We start from the raw sequence: 16675 nt of genomic DNA on the forward strand, positions 1-16675 counted from the left end.
AAATAGCACGTCTACATTGACAAATACAAGAGATATTTGGGAATTACACGTCTGGACTTTTGGCAACGAATAGCTTCCATAGAAACAATGCCAATGATTGTGCAATCTTTGTAATTTGCTATACATCCTTAGCCTCAAAACTTAAATTTATGTCACATATATATAATAACATATATTTAGGCAAAAACGAATATGGCTATATATTTGAAAAATAGAGTTTATTTAACAAGGGGTTTAGAATTGCATGTGTTCACATAAAACCTTCCGTCATTTGAATCCAATTGCACTGACGAGATAACCAAGATGGAGAAAATTGTTCTTTAACGTGCATACTGGTTTATAATCAGAGGAAAAGTTTCATGAAATAACATTAAAAATTTAACGGTGAAAGCTGCGCAAAAATATGTGTTTGCTTTTAATACATACAGTACAGCTTTGCGTTATACGTACACTCGTGTATGTCTTAACTCAACGAAATAAATATAAAATTTTGTCGTATTCGTTCTCACCAATTGTCATGTTTTTGTGGTCTTTGTGCCTCAAAACAATTTTCATCTGAACACAGTGATAAATAATACAAATCTATACGATACTCTACGCGTAGAAATAAAAATGTATTAATTTTTTTATAGCATGACCAGTTTTGACAAAATATTCTGAACACCAGTAAAATATACCTGAACAAATCAAACAAAACGTTTAACGAATATGTCGTTAATGATATTCAGTGCTGCTTTCAGCAAAATAACTTAAACTGAACAATAAATTTTACGTTGTGACATGTTGATAATATTAAGACAAAAATACTACATTTGTAAACGGAATCGTTGTTTGGTTCAGATAATAAAGATACATTTTGAAAAAAAGGCCAATAAAGGTATTGCATGAACATATACGCAACATAATTATTAAGTCAAAAGTAATGTCACATCGCTTAAGTTCAGCAGTATCGAAATGCAAGATAATCCGGCGACGAGTTTTTCCAAAATCAGTCAGGGCTCTTTTTCAATATCTTAGATAATAAGCAACCTGAATATAAATCATCATAACGTAACAGTTTCAGTCAGTTCTTATGTATGATTAATGTTTGGACTAGAGGTCTGTTTTAAGTCATTGACGCCTGGTTGAGTTACCTAAAAAAGTAAGTATATACCGTCGGTCTTAAACTTTTGAAAAAAAGGCAGAATAACGTCAAACATATAAAGCTATCCAGTAATTTGGTCATCGTTCCACGAGAATAATTGTGTGACTAATCGTCTAACACAGATCTCTTCATTTTTTTGTCTTGGCAAAATCAATTGAAACGTATGTCGTTTCGGCGTCTGAAATCACTGTTGGCTTTCTTCGTGTGGAACCCTCTGCTGGTAGATCAAGATCAGCGTAGATGAGTGCTCCTTCTTCGGTCTAAATGGAGTGAAATATGTTTAAAGGTATGATTCGATGAAAAAAGCAACTGCTACGAATGTTGTTTTACTGTGTATCGTTATTCAAAGGTGGACAAAGAAATGGACATTGGCATGGAACAATCTGAAAGACAGGCTAAAATCCCGGAATAATTATCTGTACTGACCAACCAAATTTTGCAGTTGGTAATCAATTCGATACAGGTTGTGATAAATAATTTAATATCAAATTAAAGTTATAGGGAATATATGAGATATAAACTGGGGAGGTAAATCACTTTTACTCTAAGTAGTATAACACATATTACCTACATGATGTTTCAGCCATATTCACAAAGCGTTAAAGACAAATTAACAACACTGATTTCAAGTACATGGGGTTTAAGCCATTTTCACGACAAGGCGATAAATACAAATGAACAAGAAGGAGTTCTTGACATATTGAAAACAAGGAGTTTTAGCATATTCATTACACTGAGTTTCAAACATATTAACTTAATGGAATTTCAAGCAAATAGTAACATGGTGTGTAAGGCGTTTCAGTCATATTCACTACAGGGAGGTTAGGCCATATTTACTACAGGGAGGTTAGGAGATGTTAACTACAGGGAGAATAAGACGTATTCACTACATGGAGGTTAGGACATGTTCACTACAGAGAGGTTAGGACAAATTCACTACAGGGAGGTTAGGACATATTCAATACAGGGAGGTTAGGACATGTTCACTACATAGAAGTTAGGACATATTCACTTCAGGGAGCATAGGACATGTTCACTACAGGGAGGTAAGGACATGTTCACTACAGGGAGGTTAGGACATATTCACTACATAGAGGTTAGGACATGTTCACTACAGAGAGGTTAGGACATATTCACTACAGAGAGGTTAGGACATATTTACTACAGGGAGGTTAAGTAAAATTACTTCAGGGAGGTAAGAGAGAGTTAAATACCTTATCTCTACAGGGAGGTTAGGATATGTTCTCTAAAGGGTGGTTAGGACATAATAACTGCAGGGAGGTATGTAAGGACATATTCACTACAGGGAGGTTAGGACATATTTACTACAGGGAGGTTAGGACATATTCACTTCAGGGAGGTTAGGACATATTCACTACAGGGAAGTTAGGAAATAATCACTACAGGGAGGTTAGGACATATTCACTACAGGGAGATTAGGACATATTCACTACAGGGAGGTTAAGACATATTCACTACAGGGAGGTTAGGGTATAATCACTTCAAGGAGGTATGTAAAGACATATTCACTACAGGGAGGAGGTTAGGACATATTCACTTCAGGGAGGTATGTAAGGACATATTCACTACAGGGAGGTATGTAAGAACATATTCACTACAGGGAGATTAGGACATATTCACTACAGGTAGGTATGTAAGGACATATTCACAACAGGGAGGTTAGGATATATTCACTTTAGGGAGGTATGTAAGGACATATTCACTACAGGGAGGTTAGGACATATTCACTACAGAGAGGCTAGGACATATTCACTACAGGGAGGTTAGGACATATTCACTTCAGGGATGATAGGACATATTCACTACAGAGAGGTAAGTACATATTCTCTACAGGGAGGTTAGGACAAATTAACTTCAGGGAGGTAATGACATATTCATTACAGGGAGTTAAAATCTATTCACTAAAGGAAAGTTAGGAAATTATCACTACAGGGAGGTTAGGACAAATTCATTTATGGGAGACTAGGACATATTCACTACAAGGAAGTTAGGACATATTCACTTCAGGGAGCATAGGACATTTTCACTACAGGGAGGTTAGGACATATTCACTACAGAGGGGTTAAGCAATATTCATTACAGCGAGGTTAGGACATATTCACTACAGGATGATTAGGACATATACACCACAGAGAGATTAATTCATATTCAATAAATGGAGTTTAAGACATTTTCACTACATGGAGGTTAGAACATATTCACTTGAAAGAGGATAGGACATATTTACTAAAGGGAGGTTAGGACTAATTTACTAAAAGGAGATTAGGATATATTCACTACAGGGAGATTAGGACATGTTCACTCTTGGGAGGTTAGGACTAATTTACTAATAGGAGATTAGGATATATTCACTACATGGAGATTAGGACATGTTCACTCTTGGGAGGTTAATACATAATTACTACAGAGGTTAGGACATATTCACTACATAGGGGTTAGGACATATTCACTACAGGGAGGTTAGGGCATATTCACTCAATGGAGTTTAAGACATGTTCACTATAGGGAGGTTAGGACATATTCACTTTAGGAAGGTAAGGACATATTCACCATAGGGAGGTAAGGATATATTCACTTCAAGGAGGTTAGGACATATTCACTACAGGGAGATTAGTTCATATTCACTAATTGAGTTTAAGACATTTTCACTACATGGAGGTTAGGACATATTCAATACAAAGAGGATAGGACATATTCACTAAGGGGAGGTAAGGACAAATTACCTTAAGGGAGGTTAGGATATATTCACTACAGGGAGATTAGGACATGTTCACTTTTCGGAGGTTAGTACATAATTACTACAGGGATGTTAGGACATATTCACTACATAGGGGTTAGGAGATATTCACTATAGTGAGGTGAGGGCATATTCACTCAATGGAGATTATGATACATTTACTACAGGGAGAATAGGACATATTCACTTCAGGAAGGTAAGGACATATTCACTACAGGGAAGTTAGGAGATATTCATTACAGGGAGATTAGGACATATTCACTACAGGGAGATTAGGACATATTCACTACAGGGGGATTAGGGCATGTTCACTACAGGGGGATTAGGGCATGTTCACTACAGTTAGGTTAGGACATATTCACTAGAGGGAGGATAGGACATATTCACTATGGGGTGATTAGGACATATTCACTACAGGGAGGATAGGACATATTCACTACAGGGAGATTAAGACATGTTCACTACAGGGAGGTTAGGACATATTCACTACAGGGAGATTAGGACATGTTCACTACAGGGAGGTTAGTACATATTCACTACAGGTAGATTAGGACATATTCACTACAGGGAGGTTAGGATATATTCACTACAGGGAGATTAGGACATTTTCACTACATGGAGGTTAAGACATATTCACTACAGGTAGATAGGACATATTCACTAGAGGTAGGTTAGGACATATTCACTACATGAAGGTAAAGACATATTCACTACAGTGAGTTTAGGACATATTCACTACAGGGATGTTAGGACATATTCACTACAGAGAGGTTATGGCATATTGACTACAGGGAAGATAGGACATATTCACTACAGTGAGATTAGGACATATTCACTAGAGGGAGGTTAGTACATATTCACTACAGGTAGATAGAACATATTCACTCCAGGGAGGTTAGGACATATTCCCTACATGGAGATTAAGACATATTCACTACAGGGAGGTTAGGACATATTCACTACAGGGATGTTAGGGCATATTCACTACAGAGAGGTTAGGACATATTCACTACAGGGAGATTAGGACATATTCACTATAGGGAGGTTAGAACATATTCACTACAGAGAGGTTAGGACATATGCACTACAGAGGGATAAGGACATATTCACTACAGGATGGTTAAGACATATTCTCTACAGAGAGGTTAGGACATATTCACTACACGGAGGTAAGGACATATTCACTATAGGGAGGTTAGGACATATTCACTACAGGAAAGTAAGGATATATTCACTAAAGGGAGGTTAGAACATATTCACTTCAGAGAGGTTAGGACATATGCACTACAGGGGGTTTAGGAATTTTTAAATACAGGAAAATTAAGACATAGCCACTGCTGGAAAACTTTCAGACATTTTCACTTGAAGAATATTAAACATATTCACTGATGAGAATGTAAAATTATCTGCAGTTAGTTTAAATCATGAATTCTTCAGGGAGTTTTTGCCATTGTCACTGTAGTGCTTTTTAAGACATATCAACATTCGTACCTGAGGTTTTGGAGCCTGTCTCACTGCCCTTTTAACAACACAGGTGTACTCAACCGATTCAGCAATAGCTTCGGAAGGACCATAACCGGGATTGGAACAAGCGGGATCGTTGTGATCAGGATCTGTTCATAAATATGAATATTTCAGAATTTAGTTACTTCAGTACTTTCTGAATCCATTTCTTTATTCATTGGCATTTTACGTATATTAGTTAACTGTTTTGCTTCATAAATTGATTGAGTACATTGAGTTTGTTTTTATCAAACACATACTGTTTTCAGAAAAAACTACATTCCATTCCAGTAATTTAATTCCTGTAACAGTTATCACGTTTTGGTAAAATGTTACCGAAAAGAAAAAGGTACTTAATCAACAAAGCATTATTGACAATACCATCAGAAGCAATGCTTATGTTCTTTTCGTACACAAGTTGTTAAAATGTAAAGAAAACATTCCGAGAGAACGAAGAATGAAAGGTCACATTGGAGATGCAACAGTTTGCATGCAATTACCTTGGGGTTGAAAACTCCTGCAAAAAAAACATAAAGGTGGATGATTAGATTTGTGTTTAAACAATCATTATGCCATCACCAAAAACAGTGTTTGTCCCTGACATGCACTGTGTACATATCTTCATCAGTAAATACTTTATTTGATCTGCGAAAATTTAGTCATTGATAGCCTAATGGTCTCACGTACAGAATAGTTTGATGTTTTTAAACATTGTTGAAATTAAGTTCAGATTTATGAAGAGACACAAATTAGCAACTGGCCGATACCACTATTTTAACAGAAGTTTGTAAATCGAAGCCGAAAATCATCTAATCTAAAGTTTTCAGTAAAAGTTATGAATACTGTTTAAATTTAAAGCTATTATTTGACGGACAAAGATGATGCTGTTATATGTTATCTTTACACATTTCAAAGAATATCAATTTCTTTGATAATGACACTATAATCTGGATCGAGTAATTTTTAATTGAAAAGAACGTACGGTTGTCGCTTCTGATTATGTGTACTATCAGCACGTTCCCTTGTCGGTGTTTCCTTTCGTATTTTCCATACAATAGCACAACTGAATGCTATTATAACGATAATTACAACCGCCAGACATCCGCAAAGGATTCCGATCAGCATCGACGAAGAGATGACTTTACCAGTGGATGATATCGGATTTGTTGGTTCGGTAGCTTTTTCTACAATGAATGCAACAATACTCCCGTCATGAGGATGAAAAAAACATAACAAAGATAATAAGAAGCGTGGACATTATTCGTTTTGCAGCTCAGTACCAGCGTTTTCAATGACATTGCCGGGTTTGTTGTCGGTCTTTTTATATCCGCTGTTATTTTCATTCAGCATTAGAATTTTCGAGAAATCTTTGAAATTGATTGGTAAAAAAAATGATTTAATTTCAAACACGAATCGTGAAAAAATATAAAATCATATCACTCACGGTAAAATTTGAAGTTATTGAAAACAATAAGTATTTGTTTTAGGTTTAAACATCTAAGTTTTCTTTCTTGTTTCAATAAGACTTACACCTGACGGCTGACACAACGAAAATGAGAACCACCAGACAACCACGAACGATTCCGGGCAACATGGTCTTCGTTCACTGGTAAGGACAGCTCTTCTTCCATTTTGCAAGGAATCATTTGCGCTTGTTTAGCAAAACACTCAACAAAAAAAACGCCTCCCGGTTAACATTCAATAAGAGTTTCACCCACTTGTACATACCTTTGACCACGATGAACACCTCATTTACCGTCGAACCAATTGTGTTTCTCGCAATGCACGTGAAGTTATGGCGACCAGTGGATTGAAATTGAATTTTCAGTTCTAGGCTAACTTCAGTCCTTTTATCTGAATAAGATTTATTAGTTATACATATATAATATGATGGCATCTTTTCCTTCAGACTTATTTTCAGTATTTTGACAGACGAATGGTCATATTGCTTTGTACGTGTATATTAGGTTATGCTTTAAAGCAAACAAATCAGACATATACAAGTACCTATGCTATTCGGAGTAGTGTTTGACCATTCGATCTTAGCTGCTGGGTTTGCGTCACATTGACATAAAACGCTTATACTGTCACCCACGTAGGTCATAACTGAACGGCTTGTCTGAAAGATAATATTTGACCGACGGTTCAAAACATTGAAAATTACCTGACATCATTGTAAACTTCTAAAGGAGAACATTTTTTATGACGTGATAATATGTTTTGAAAAAAAACAACATGTACATATGAAATATTTGTCTAAATTCTTAATAAACATACTGCACATGTATATCAATTAAACGGTCTACTTTTTACCCCCCTCCCAACTTTCTTGGTCAGATGCGAAACACCAGTTAACATTGCAGGCCAGAAAAGCAGTTTTCGCTATCAGATCTCATGAAAGCCCGTTTGGTCGCTTTAATAACAAAGAACATTTTAAACTCTTTGACTCAATGGAGCGGAGATCGAAGCTCATTCTGTAAAATGTAAAAAATTCTCGGTCTAAATATAAGTGCTAAGTGTATGGTACTAGGTGAATGTGGTCGTGTTCCACTTTGTGTGATATATTATTCCAAATCGTCACCTTAGTGCAATAACTGAATAACTGCATATAGAAATAGAAGCAGATATTGAGTTCTTGCACTAAGGTGACGAAATGTATTAACTACTGGTGTAAAGAGTTAGAGAAATATTAGTTCAGTATGGATTTGGTTACGTCTGAGCAAAGTGTATGACTCAGGGGCGGCACGACACCGTTATTACATCTTCAAGATGCGATCTCTATAAACACGTTAAATCCTTCAATCCGGAAAAATATCTTTCCATAAATTTGTGACATAAATTTGTTTGTGCGCTCGCACGATAAAGATGTTCAAGTCACCGGTTAAATGCCGAAGTTGGCCGGGATCTTTGAATTTTAACATAGAAAGAAATGACAAAATATGTGCGTCCTGCTTAATCAACGAGAACAGATTATTGTTAGAAGATGAATTTCATGTGTTTTCATATGCCCAAGGTTCTCAACTGTAAGAAATCAGTTTTTCTATAGCTGGTACACGGGTCGTTCTGACCGTTATGCCTTTTACAGACTCCTACAGTCAGATAATGGTTTAATAGACAAGTTACAATATTATTTTTTTTACAAATGGCAATGACCCCACTGTATTGTAATAAATGATGTTTATATACTTGTATGTATTTTTTACTGAAAATTTACATTCGTACTTAATTATCTGAACGATAAAACTTGTATTCATGTTGCATGGACTGTTAAACATTTCCTGACCTTTTTAGTAGGGGGTTTGAAAGAAAGCAACGCTCTGATTGGGCGTTGGTGAATCACCGTGCATAGAGATCTTACCACAATGTACGTTTTGCTTAATATAACGCGTATCATGTATACAAACAACTGATAAAATGACACTGTAAGTATATCAAGTTTTAACAAATTTGACACGTTAAATTTCGAAATGCATTTTTTTCATCAGAATGATATAATGGTATTCGACATATTAAAAAAGAATATTTTAAAATATCATAACCTAATATAAAACAACATTTAAATACATGCAATGATTGAAACTTGTCATGTATTTTTCGAGTAAGAACAATCGTCTTAAAGTGTCAATTCGAGAAGACTTGCACATCATTAAACTACAATTTGATGTAAACATTAAAAGATAACACAATAATAGCATTTTGCCGCTATTTTTACCTGTTAGACTGAACGTTCAACAGGGAGCGGGGTTCATGGATATGCAAAATCGCGGCCGAGTGTTCATACGCACAAAAAGTAGAATCAATTCTTAAATAAAGTTGGGTTGAGTTGAGCAAAATAAATTTTATGGCTAAAAACGTTCTTATCTTTAACAATGTTCTAAACAATCAGGAGAAAGTAAGCATAACCTCTTGCTCAGGTACAGATGGATACTGCTTATTAAGAACAATATATCAAATATTGCATTGTTAACTTACAAGTAATGTTGAGTTCATATGTTTTGTTTACTTTGATCTCTGGGAACGCAGGATTTTGTATGTAACATGATAGTAGGTCTCCATTGTTTCTTCGTGTGAGGTTGGCAGATAAAATCTGCAAATGGACAAGCAATGTCAATAACTTAACCTTGGTACTGATATACAATACTCAATGTCATTTTATCGAAATGTATCAATACTCATCAATAGCATTTAATGTATCCTTCAATTTGAAGAAAATATTAAAGCAGTTCACTAAACATGTCTGGCATAAAATATCTTTCTTTTTTAAATAGTTATTCAAATGGTGTCACGCCAAACAATGTATTACACAAAACACAACATGAACTACCTATCAATTATGAATCTTAACGTCATTGATGGTGAAAATAAAGTAACAGATAAGGGAATATTTACCATCCCGCTAAAATTTAATAAGTTTAACTGCTCGTTTTTCATAAATCACACAACATGATTAGTGTTAGAAATAATGAGTGTTATTGGAGCATACAGCGATCTGTTATAAACGATTATAATTCTAACAATATATTCAATGTGCCGTGTTTGCATAACCACAAGTTTGAATGCCATTTAATCATAAAAGGCTAGTTAGTCATACCTCAGTCCTTGCATGTCCAGACAATTCTCTAATCTTTTTCTATGTTCCATCTTATTTCACTAACTGGATTAGAAACGTCGCTGATACATTGCAACCGGAGACTGGTATTACCTTCTGCATCATTGGTTCTCCATAACTCTTCAAGCTGTAGAGACTTCGGTGGGACTGGTTGAACAATATGTAAGTGGACAAAATTAAATTAATTCCTGTGGTGACATACATGAACTTCATTCAGTTAATACAATTCAAATCAATGTTGGTGCAATTGATCACTAACAAGTTCAAACACCTAAATGGTATAGCGTTTTCAATAAATTTGTAAATTGCACACAGTTGTTTGAACGTCTGAATTATAAACATACTTTTAATTGTTTTCTCGGCTCATTATTATTATTATTATTATTATTATTATTATTATTATTATTATTATTATTGATACATGATAAACAATTATTGCTCTCTGCTTTGAATATGGGTGAATCAATATTACCCGTATTGATGTAGTTTTGATAAAGCTTTCATTTAAATCTGTTTAAAATAAACTGCTTTAACTGAGATATACTTACATAAAATACTAATGGCAGAAGTCGAGAAATACGTTTTCAAGTTCTGTGTGTTTTTGTGATACTCTTTAAACTCTACACAACATTCTAAACTCCTAGTATTGTCATATCGGCTGAAAGATTTTTCTAGGATTGTTTCAGCATCAACCGTTTTATCGCCTTTAGCTTTTGAATAGATGTTGCTTGTGTTGTACGATGATGAATTGTACATGAAGTAGAGTCTTGGCCCCGGTCTTGCATTGAAGGTTTGGCATGAAATATGTGCATGTTTTCCTTCTTTAATTGAGTCCGGCAATGTTATTGTAGGAATCGATGGTTTCCCTGTTAGTAAAGATATGAATTTTAACATGTCATTTTTTTGTCAAATGCATTTTCTTGTTTCTTATGTAAATATTATATGTATCATATCTTATAATGTTGCATTACTATTTTTGATTTACTGGTAGGTCTTCATAAGTTGTAATAAATTACCGTTGATATCTGAATATGTAACGTCGAACTGAATTGGTTAAAGCAATCATTGAAATAGTTATGCCTCTCTTTGTAATATTAATAATGTCTTATCAAAAAGTCTGCTTAAAGACAGTGTGCCAAAATTAACTTTCAAAATTAATTGAATAATGATCAAGCAACTATAGCCCATAATTGTACACACTCATAACTAACGGATTATGTTTGCGAAAGGTCAGTAATTGATGTTCAAAAACTCGCATCTGGTTCTCAGTCGTTTTCTATTTCAGATTAAATTATAGTATTTTCAGTTAATCAACTATGACTTTATAACAACTCACGCAGAATGATAACAGTCATTAATACTGTTTCTGGTTTTTGGCCATCTCTAGTAGCCTCGCATGCAACGGTATGGTCTGTATCATCTTCACTCGGTGTGTATCCATAAAATGCTCGGTACAATGGAGAGCCTTCCACGGTCACATTGGGAACATCCTGCCCATTTTTCTTGATCTTAAACTCCATTTTCTTTAACCAATACATATAACTCTAACACAGTAAATGACATTACACAGAAGTCCCAAATATGGGTATGGTTGTTAAGTTTCAAATGTATCTTTGTACCATCTTTCAAACATTAAAATTGTGTTTGCAAATTGCATTAAACAGACACTTGTTAGAAAAAGTTACAATTGAACCCTTTAAACTTTTTTTAGGTGCTGTTCCTCTTCACTTTTGAGCGAAATAGGACTAGCCTGTGTCAGAACTCAAGTATCTCGATTCATTTTTAACAATAACAGAGGAAGCATTTAAAATAAATCTCGTCGAATTGTTTTTCGAGCGGCTTTCCTGGTGCATATTGCAAAGTTTATATGTTTGACATTAGTTGACTGCAAGACACAATAAGAAGGTACGTGACGTATTCACTAATTTGCCGACTGAACGGTGTTAGGTCAGTGAAGTATTCACTTACTTACCGACTGAACAGTGTTAGGCCAGTCAAGTATTCACTTACTTACCGACTGAACGGTGTTAGGTCAGTGAAGTATTTACTTACTGGCCGACTGAACGGTGTTAAGTCAGTGAAATATCCACTTACTTACTGACTGGAAGATTCGATTTCGAAATAAAGCACTATTACCAGAAACAACGTAAAATACTGGTTATTAAACTAAGTTTCAAATTAAAGATGGCACCAGCTATCTGCAATAACTGTTCATGATTCTGACATAGTCTGAAGATTTAACACACATGATGAAACGTAGTGTATTCGGTTAAAATGTGTACCTACATTTACTGTGGTTGCAATAAAAACAAATGCCTGCGAAAAAAATACGGATGTCCGTCATACATAATTGCCAGTCAACATTCTGTTTATCAGGAGGAACGCCTTCAGTCTGGTTTATAATGTTCAAATTAAACAGATGGAATATTATGTTTTTATATATTTATATATTTCGACTTATCAAATGTGTGTTTTTGAAGGCGCTGTGTATGCCATTCCCTTCAAGACTCGTGTCGTAATTTTAAAAGTGACTGATTAAATAATAAGAGAAAATAAAGTTGATGGCAGTCCTACAATATGCTTGTCAAGAATCTGATATCAGGGAGAACGTTTAGGTCTGGTTTATAATCTGGAAGTTATGTAGATGGATTATTTCACTCAAATTCATTCTTTCGGCTTATCCAAGTGCATTTGAAGAGGACTTTATGTATGCGTTTCCTTTCAACGCTAGTGAAATAACCTTTTAAAGTGTAAGAATAAATAATAAGAGAAAAAAATTGTTCACCGGGTATTTCTTGCTGATTCCAGACACAATACATTCCACGTTCATGTAGACGCCAACAGTTCCCACCAGGCATCTTTCACAATCCAACTCTGGTATGGTAACGTTGTCAGGAAATTGGGGAATAATGGAAAAGATCTTTAGCTCTGAAATTTAATATACGCTTATACAACGTCTTAACCATCAACTTTAATTTCAAATACATGTTAACTTGTTTCGTCGTTACACCTATGTCGGAAAAAATATCATATCTTGGTCAAAAATGAACATTTCTTAAATCATCCTAAAGCTCTTTACTCAGAAGCAGACATGTGAACATCTTATTTTCCTACAGATTTCTCCTTTTGAAAAAAACAATCCTGTGAAACTTCATTTTACTGAAAATATGACTTTTCATATTCCATATATCACTATTTTAAGACTACCAAGAACTAATCAATAACAGTGATAATGCAATTGTGTGATATAACTCATAATAAACGATATCAATTGAAGGTATTGTATTAATTGGTTAAATTAACAGACATGTCCATTCAACACTCTTTGACAATGACAGTTATATTTGCGTAAACGACTTAGTTACTCGCAATGTGTATAGGATATTGCTTATTTGGAAGTCTTGGAAATTAAACGTTCAAGCCTACGGACAATGTTTATAATGGTTAAAATCATTTATTTACTAACAAGGCTCCTGGCAATCGAACATATCTCGCCCGCACCGCTGAATTATGCATGAGGAATATCTTGACACAATTTGACTACGTGTTGTTAAATTTTGTCAGTTTTAACCTATTGTTTTCTTCCGTGCTTATTTATCTAAAATAAATTGTCACCGATATATGTTTTGGATTATTATCAACTTAACTGGAATCAAGAATATGTTGTTATTCGTTTGTATTTGTATTTCAAGCAACTCTTACAAGGGGTAGTCTCTCATATCTGACAACCACGGTGGTGTTGTAGAATCCATAAAAAAGATCTTTAACATTAATTAAAAATAGTTTCAGACTAGTCTCATAACTGAATACTAATCTTTAGACTAACAATATAAGGTCCATTGTTTTATGATAAGGTGTCAGGCCAAAATAAATATTGACTTGTTCTTCTTGACTAAGAACGAGGGTGCATGCAAAGCCCTTGCTGTTTGTGTCTTTTTTGGCGATTAATGCATCATCAGTTTCACTCCAAAACGACTTGTGATGTAATCTAAGCCCCCAACCCTACACACAAAAATACATTTGTTTACCCGACCCTACCTACGAAATAGGCGCCGACCCTATCGGTTTTATAAGTTAGAACGCCGATCGATATGGAATTTAAAACTCAAATATCTTGAAAAAAACTGCCGTCCCATTAGTTTAAAAATAATTTAAACAATCATCAACTTATGACTCCATTTAAACAAATTATATATTTGTTAAGAACTTTTATAAAGTCGTACAATCGACCGGCTAATCTAAACAATGCGTACAAAACGAAACTACTTGTTTCAATAATTGATAAAGATTAAGTCGCTTCAACGAAGACATTGAAAGATTGAAATAATTAGTAAGAAGCATAAAAGAGAAACCAGGTCATATGAACTAGCTCGTTTCCATGCATTATTTTGAAAGTAGAGTAAAACAGTATCATTAAAATACCGTACGTTGTATGTCGTATGTTTACTGAGAGACATAACAAAACAATACTTATACACTTAGGTAAAGACATTAAAGCGGCTTTGGGCAGAAAAATGTTACATTTACTTCGAATAACAAAACAAATATGAAAAAAGTATTTTTCCTTTGTGAATTAGTCTCTAAAAAGTATGTTATACATTTTTCTGAGAACATGCACTTTGCAAACCTATAATAGGTAAATAAAATATAATTGCAGTTTTGTTTTAGTTTTGTTTTGGAAATGAATAAAGTTTCGATTCGAAATACCTTTCACTGTAACAAAAATATTCCTCGGTGGTGAGCACTGTATGCTTCCTAAACTAGCTGTGTAATTACCCCTGTCCGCAGCTGTGACGTTACTTATTGTCAATGTGACACGGGCTTGTTGAACGTCAATGTGAAAACGCTGCAAAGTGGTATTAATGCGATTCGGCTTGGTCTGGTTATCTTTCCACCATGTGACTAAACTTGTATTATGACTTTTATATATATTTGAGAACTCCAGTTGCACATCGTCACCTCGATTGATTTGTTCAGGATTTAAGAGCCGCAATGTCCCACATACTACAAAGCAAATAGGACTTAATTAACAAATGCAATAAATATTTTGCAATATGCAATATCATTTACACTTTTAACACGAGCAATGATTTTACTGTTAATTCCCAATCAATTGCTTGACGTTATTAAACATTAAACACAGAGCGATGTATCCAAGTAATTAACATCGACCTTTGTCGTTGTCATGAAATAAGCGACGGTATGTTCATAAGAAAAATATACCCCCATCGTCTACAATAATTGATAAAGATAACGTAAACAACAATTAATACATTTGAATGCTTGTGTACTCTGTGTGAAATGTTTTGAAACCAATTGCAACTTCTCAAAAACATATTAATTTATAACTAATTTAATGTAATATGCAAAAATGGATCGTTAATGAAAATTTCAGTTTTATGCATCATGTCAAGTGTTTTACATAGTATTAAGTTTCGAGATTATATGACCTTATAAGCATTAACACTGATCTGAGCGCGGCTATTCTGTTTGAAATTGAAGCAATCTATGTTTTACGCCCAAACACCTGGTTAATAACGTTGAAAATATCTATGATCTTCTTTATATGTCACAATATAAGTGCCGCCATTATGTTTGGGGTCGATGCAAATGTCATAGTTTCCGCTAACGTCATATAAACAATATTATCCAATTTTGCTTGTTGCGATTCTTATGATCATGGTTTAAACAGTTTGATTTAATTACAACATGCCCTCATAAAATATGTCATAAACAGGAATCAAATGATTAAATACGACTTAAAATAAACACATTTAATGTGAACTTATCATAAAATAAAATGTTTGTCTTACCTTCACAATTAAGACAAGGTAGCAAAAATAAAATGTAAACATCTTTAAAAATGAAAAATGTATGTCCCATACTTTTTTCTTCGAAATTGACTGTAATAACATTGAAGATATGCAAACGTTGGCATGAAGTTTTGTACAGCTAAAAAGAGATTATTCAGGAAGGTCTGATATTTCCTGCTACTTACGACACTTGATATGAAGAGCAAGCAAGTGGATTCGTAATATGAGTTTGACTAATCCAAATATTTATATAGAATTGCCGGCTTTGAAATGTTTAATACACCCTCTTGAAAGCTTCTCATTGCCGTATTCCCTTATAAAAAATATATCAACAAAACTAATAGTTTTGTTCTCAAGTATTTTGATTTCAACCCAAACAACCCAAACAAACATTCAAATATTGACAACTTTTTTTCGATGTTGACAAATTCTTCAAAACTTGTAACTTTTGATTTTGATGTTATAAATACTCAGCCAGAGCATCTGTCAATAATATAATGTATATGGTGTCCGATCCCATACCTGTCTGCGAAATAAATGTTTTCACTTTATTTTTTTATTCTTTTTATTATTTTATTCTATAAAAAATAGCTGGATGTCTTAACAAATCAACTTGATATGTAAAACAACATTTTCAAAAAATCATATTAAAACAACAGCTAACGACGTGCCTTGAATAGTTATATTGTGTACTTTTTCTGTTAAAGGTGTTCATCATTTCTCGAAATACTGATAACTCACGGGCTTGTTCTTTGTACATAATAATAATAATTGAGGCGCTCGTGCCTTTTTATACATGAATGATAACTGCGTGTCTATGTTTTTATACAAGACTGATAACTGCAGTG

The 16675-nt window shown here is 34.2% G+C and overlaps 1 protein-coding gene across 7 annotated transcripts; it reads right to left on the bottom strand.

The window, feature by feature from the left end:
* Window positions 1-201: 201 nt before the first annotated feature.
* LOC128234979 (sialic acid-binding Ig-like lectin 7) lies at window positions 202-15950 on the bottom strand. 7 transcript variants are annotated; one of them, XM_052949638.1, is made up of 9 exons: window positions 10563-10654; window positions 9997-10161; window positions 9378-9492; window positions 7413-7524; window positions 7134-7259; window positions 6388-6589; window positions 5906-5922; window positions 5394-5515; window positions 202-1404 (listed from the first exon to the last, which is right to left on the bottom strand). In XM_052949638.1, exons 3-9 carry the CDS (start codon window positions 9393-9395, stop codon window positions 1273-1275), a joined length of 729 nt encoding a protein of 242 aa, XP_052805598.1. In that variant the 5' UTR covers window positions 9396-9492; window positions 9997-10161; window positions 10563-10654; the 3' UTR covers window positions 202-1272. The 7 variants fall into 7 exon arrangements, 5 of the variants coding, with proteins under 5 accessions (XP_052805598.1, XP_052805600.1, XP_052805599.1 ...); XM_052949640.1 differs by lacking the exon at window positions 10563-10654 and adding an exon at window positions 9118-9207 and having other exon boundaries at window positions 9997-10015; XR_008261092.1 differs by lacking the exons at window positions 202-1404; window positions 5394-5515; window positions 5906-5922; window positions 6388-6589; window positions 7134-7259 and adding exons at window positions 9118-9207; window positions 11351-11537; window positions 12800-12942; window positions 14791-15018; window positions 15828-15950 and having other exon boundaries at window positions 7478-7524; window positions 10108-10161; window positions 10563-10880.
* Between the last annotated feature and the right edge of the window lie 725 nt (window positions 15951-16675).

Source organism: Mya arenaria, chromosome 5 (assembly GCF_026914265.1).
Source record: "Mya arenaria isolate MELC-2E11 chromosome 5, ASM2691426v1".
NCBI classification, from domain to species: Eukaryota; Metazoa; Mollusca; class Bivalvia; order Myida; family Myidae; genus Mya; species Mya arenaria.

Coding starts and splice junctions, on each gene's coding strand:
- LOC128234979 (XM_052949636.1), bottom strand. CDS start 15,897: ATGGGACATACATTTTTCATTTTTAAAGATGTTTACATTTTATTTTTG. Junction 15,019..15,827: donor ACCTTGTCTTAATTGTGAAG/GTAAGACAAACA, acceptor TTTGCTTTGTAG/TATGTGGGACATTGCGGCTC. Junction 9,493..10,107: donor GAGAACCAATGATGCAGAAG/GTAATACCAGTC, acceptor GTCCATTTGCAG/ATTTTATCTGCCAACCTCAC.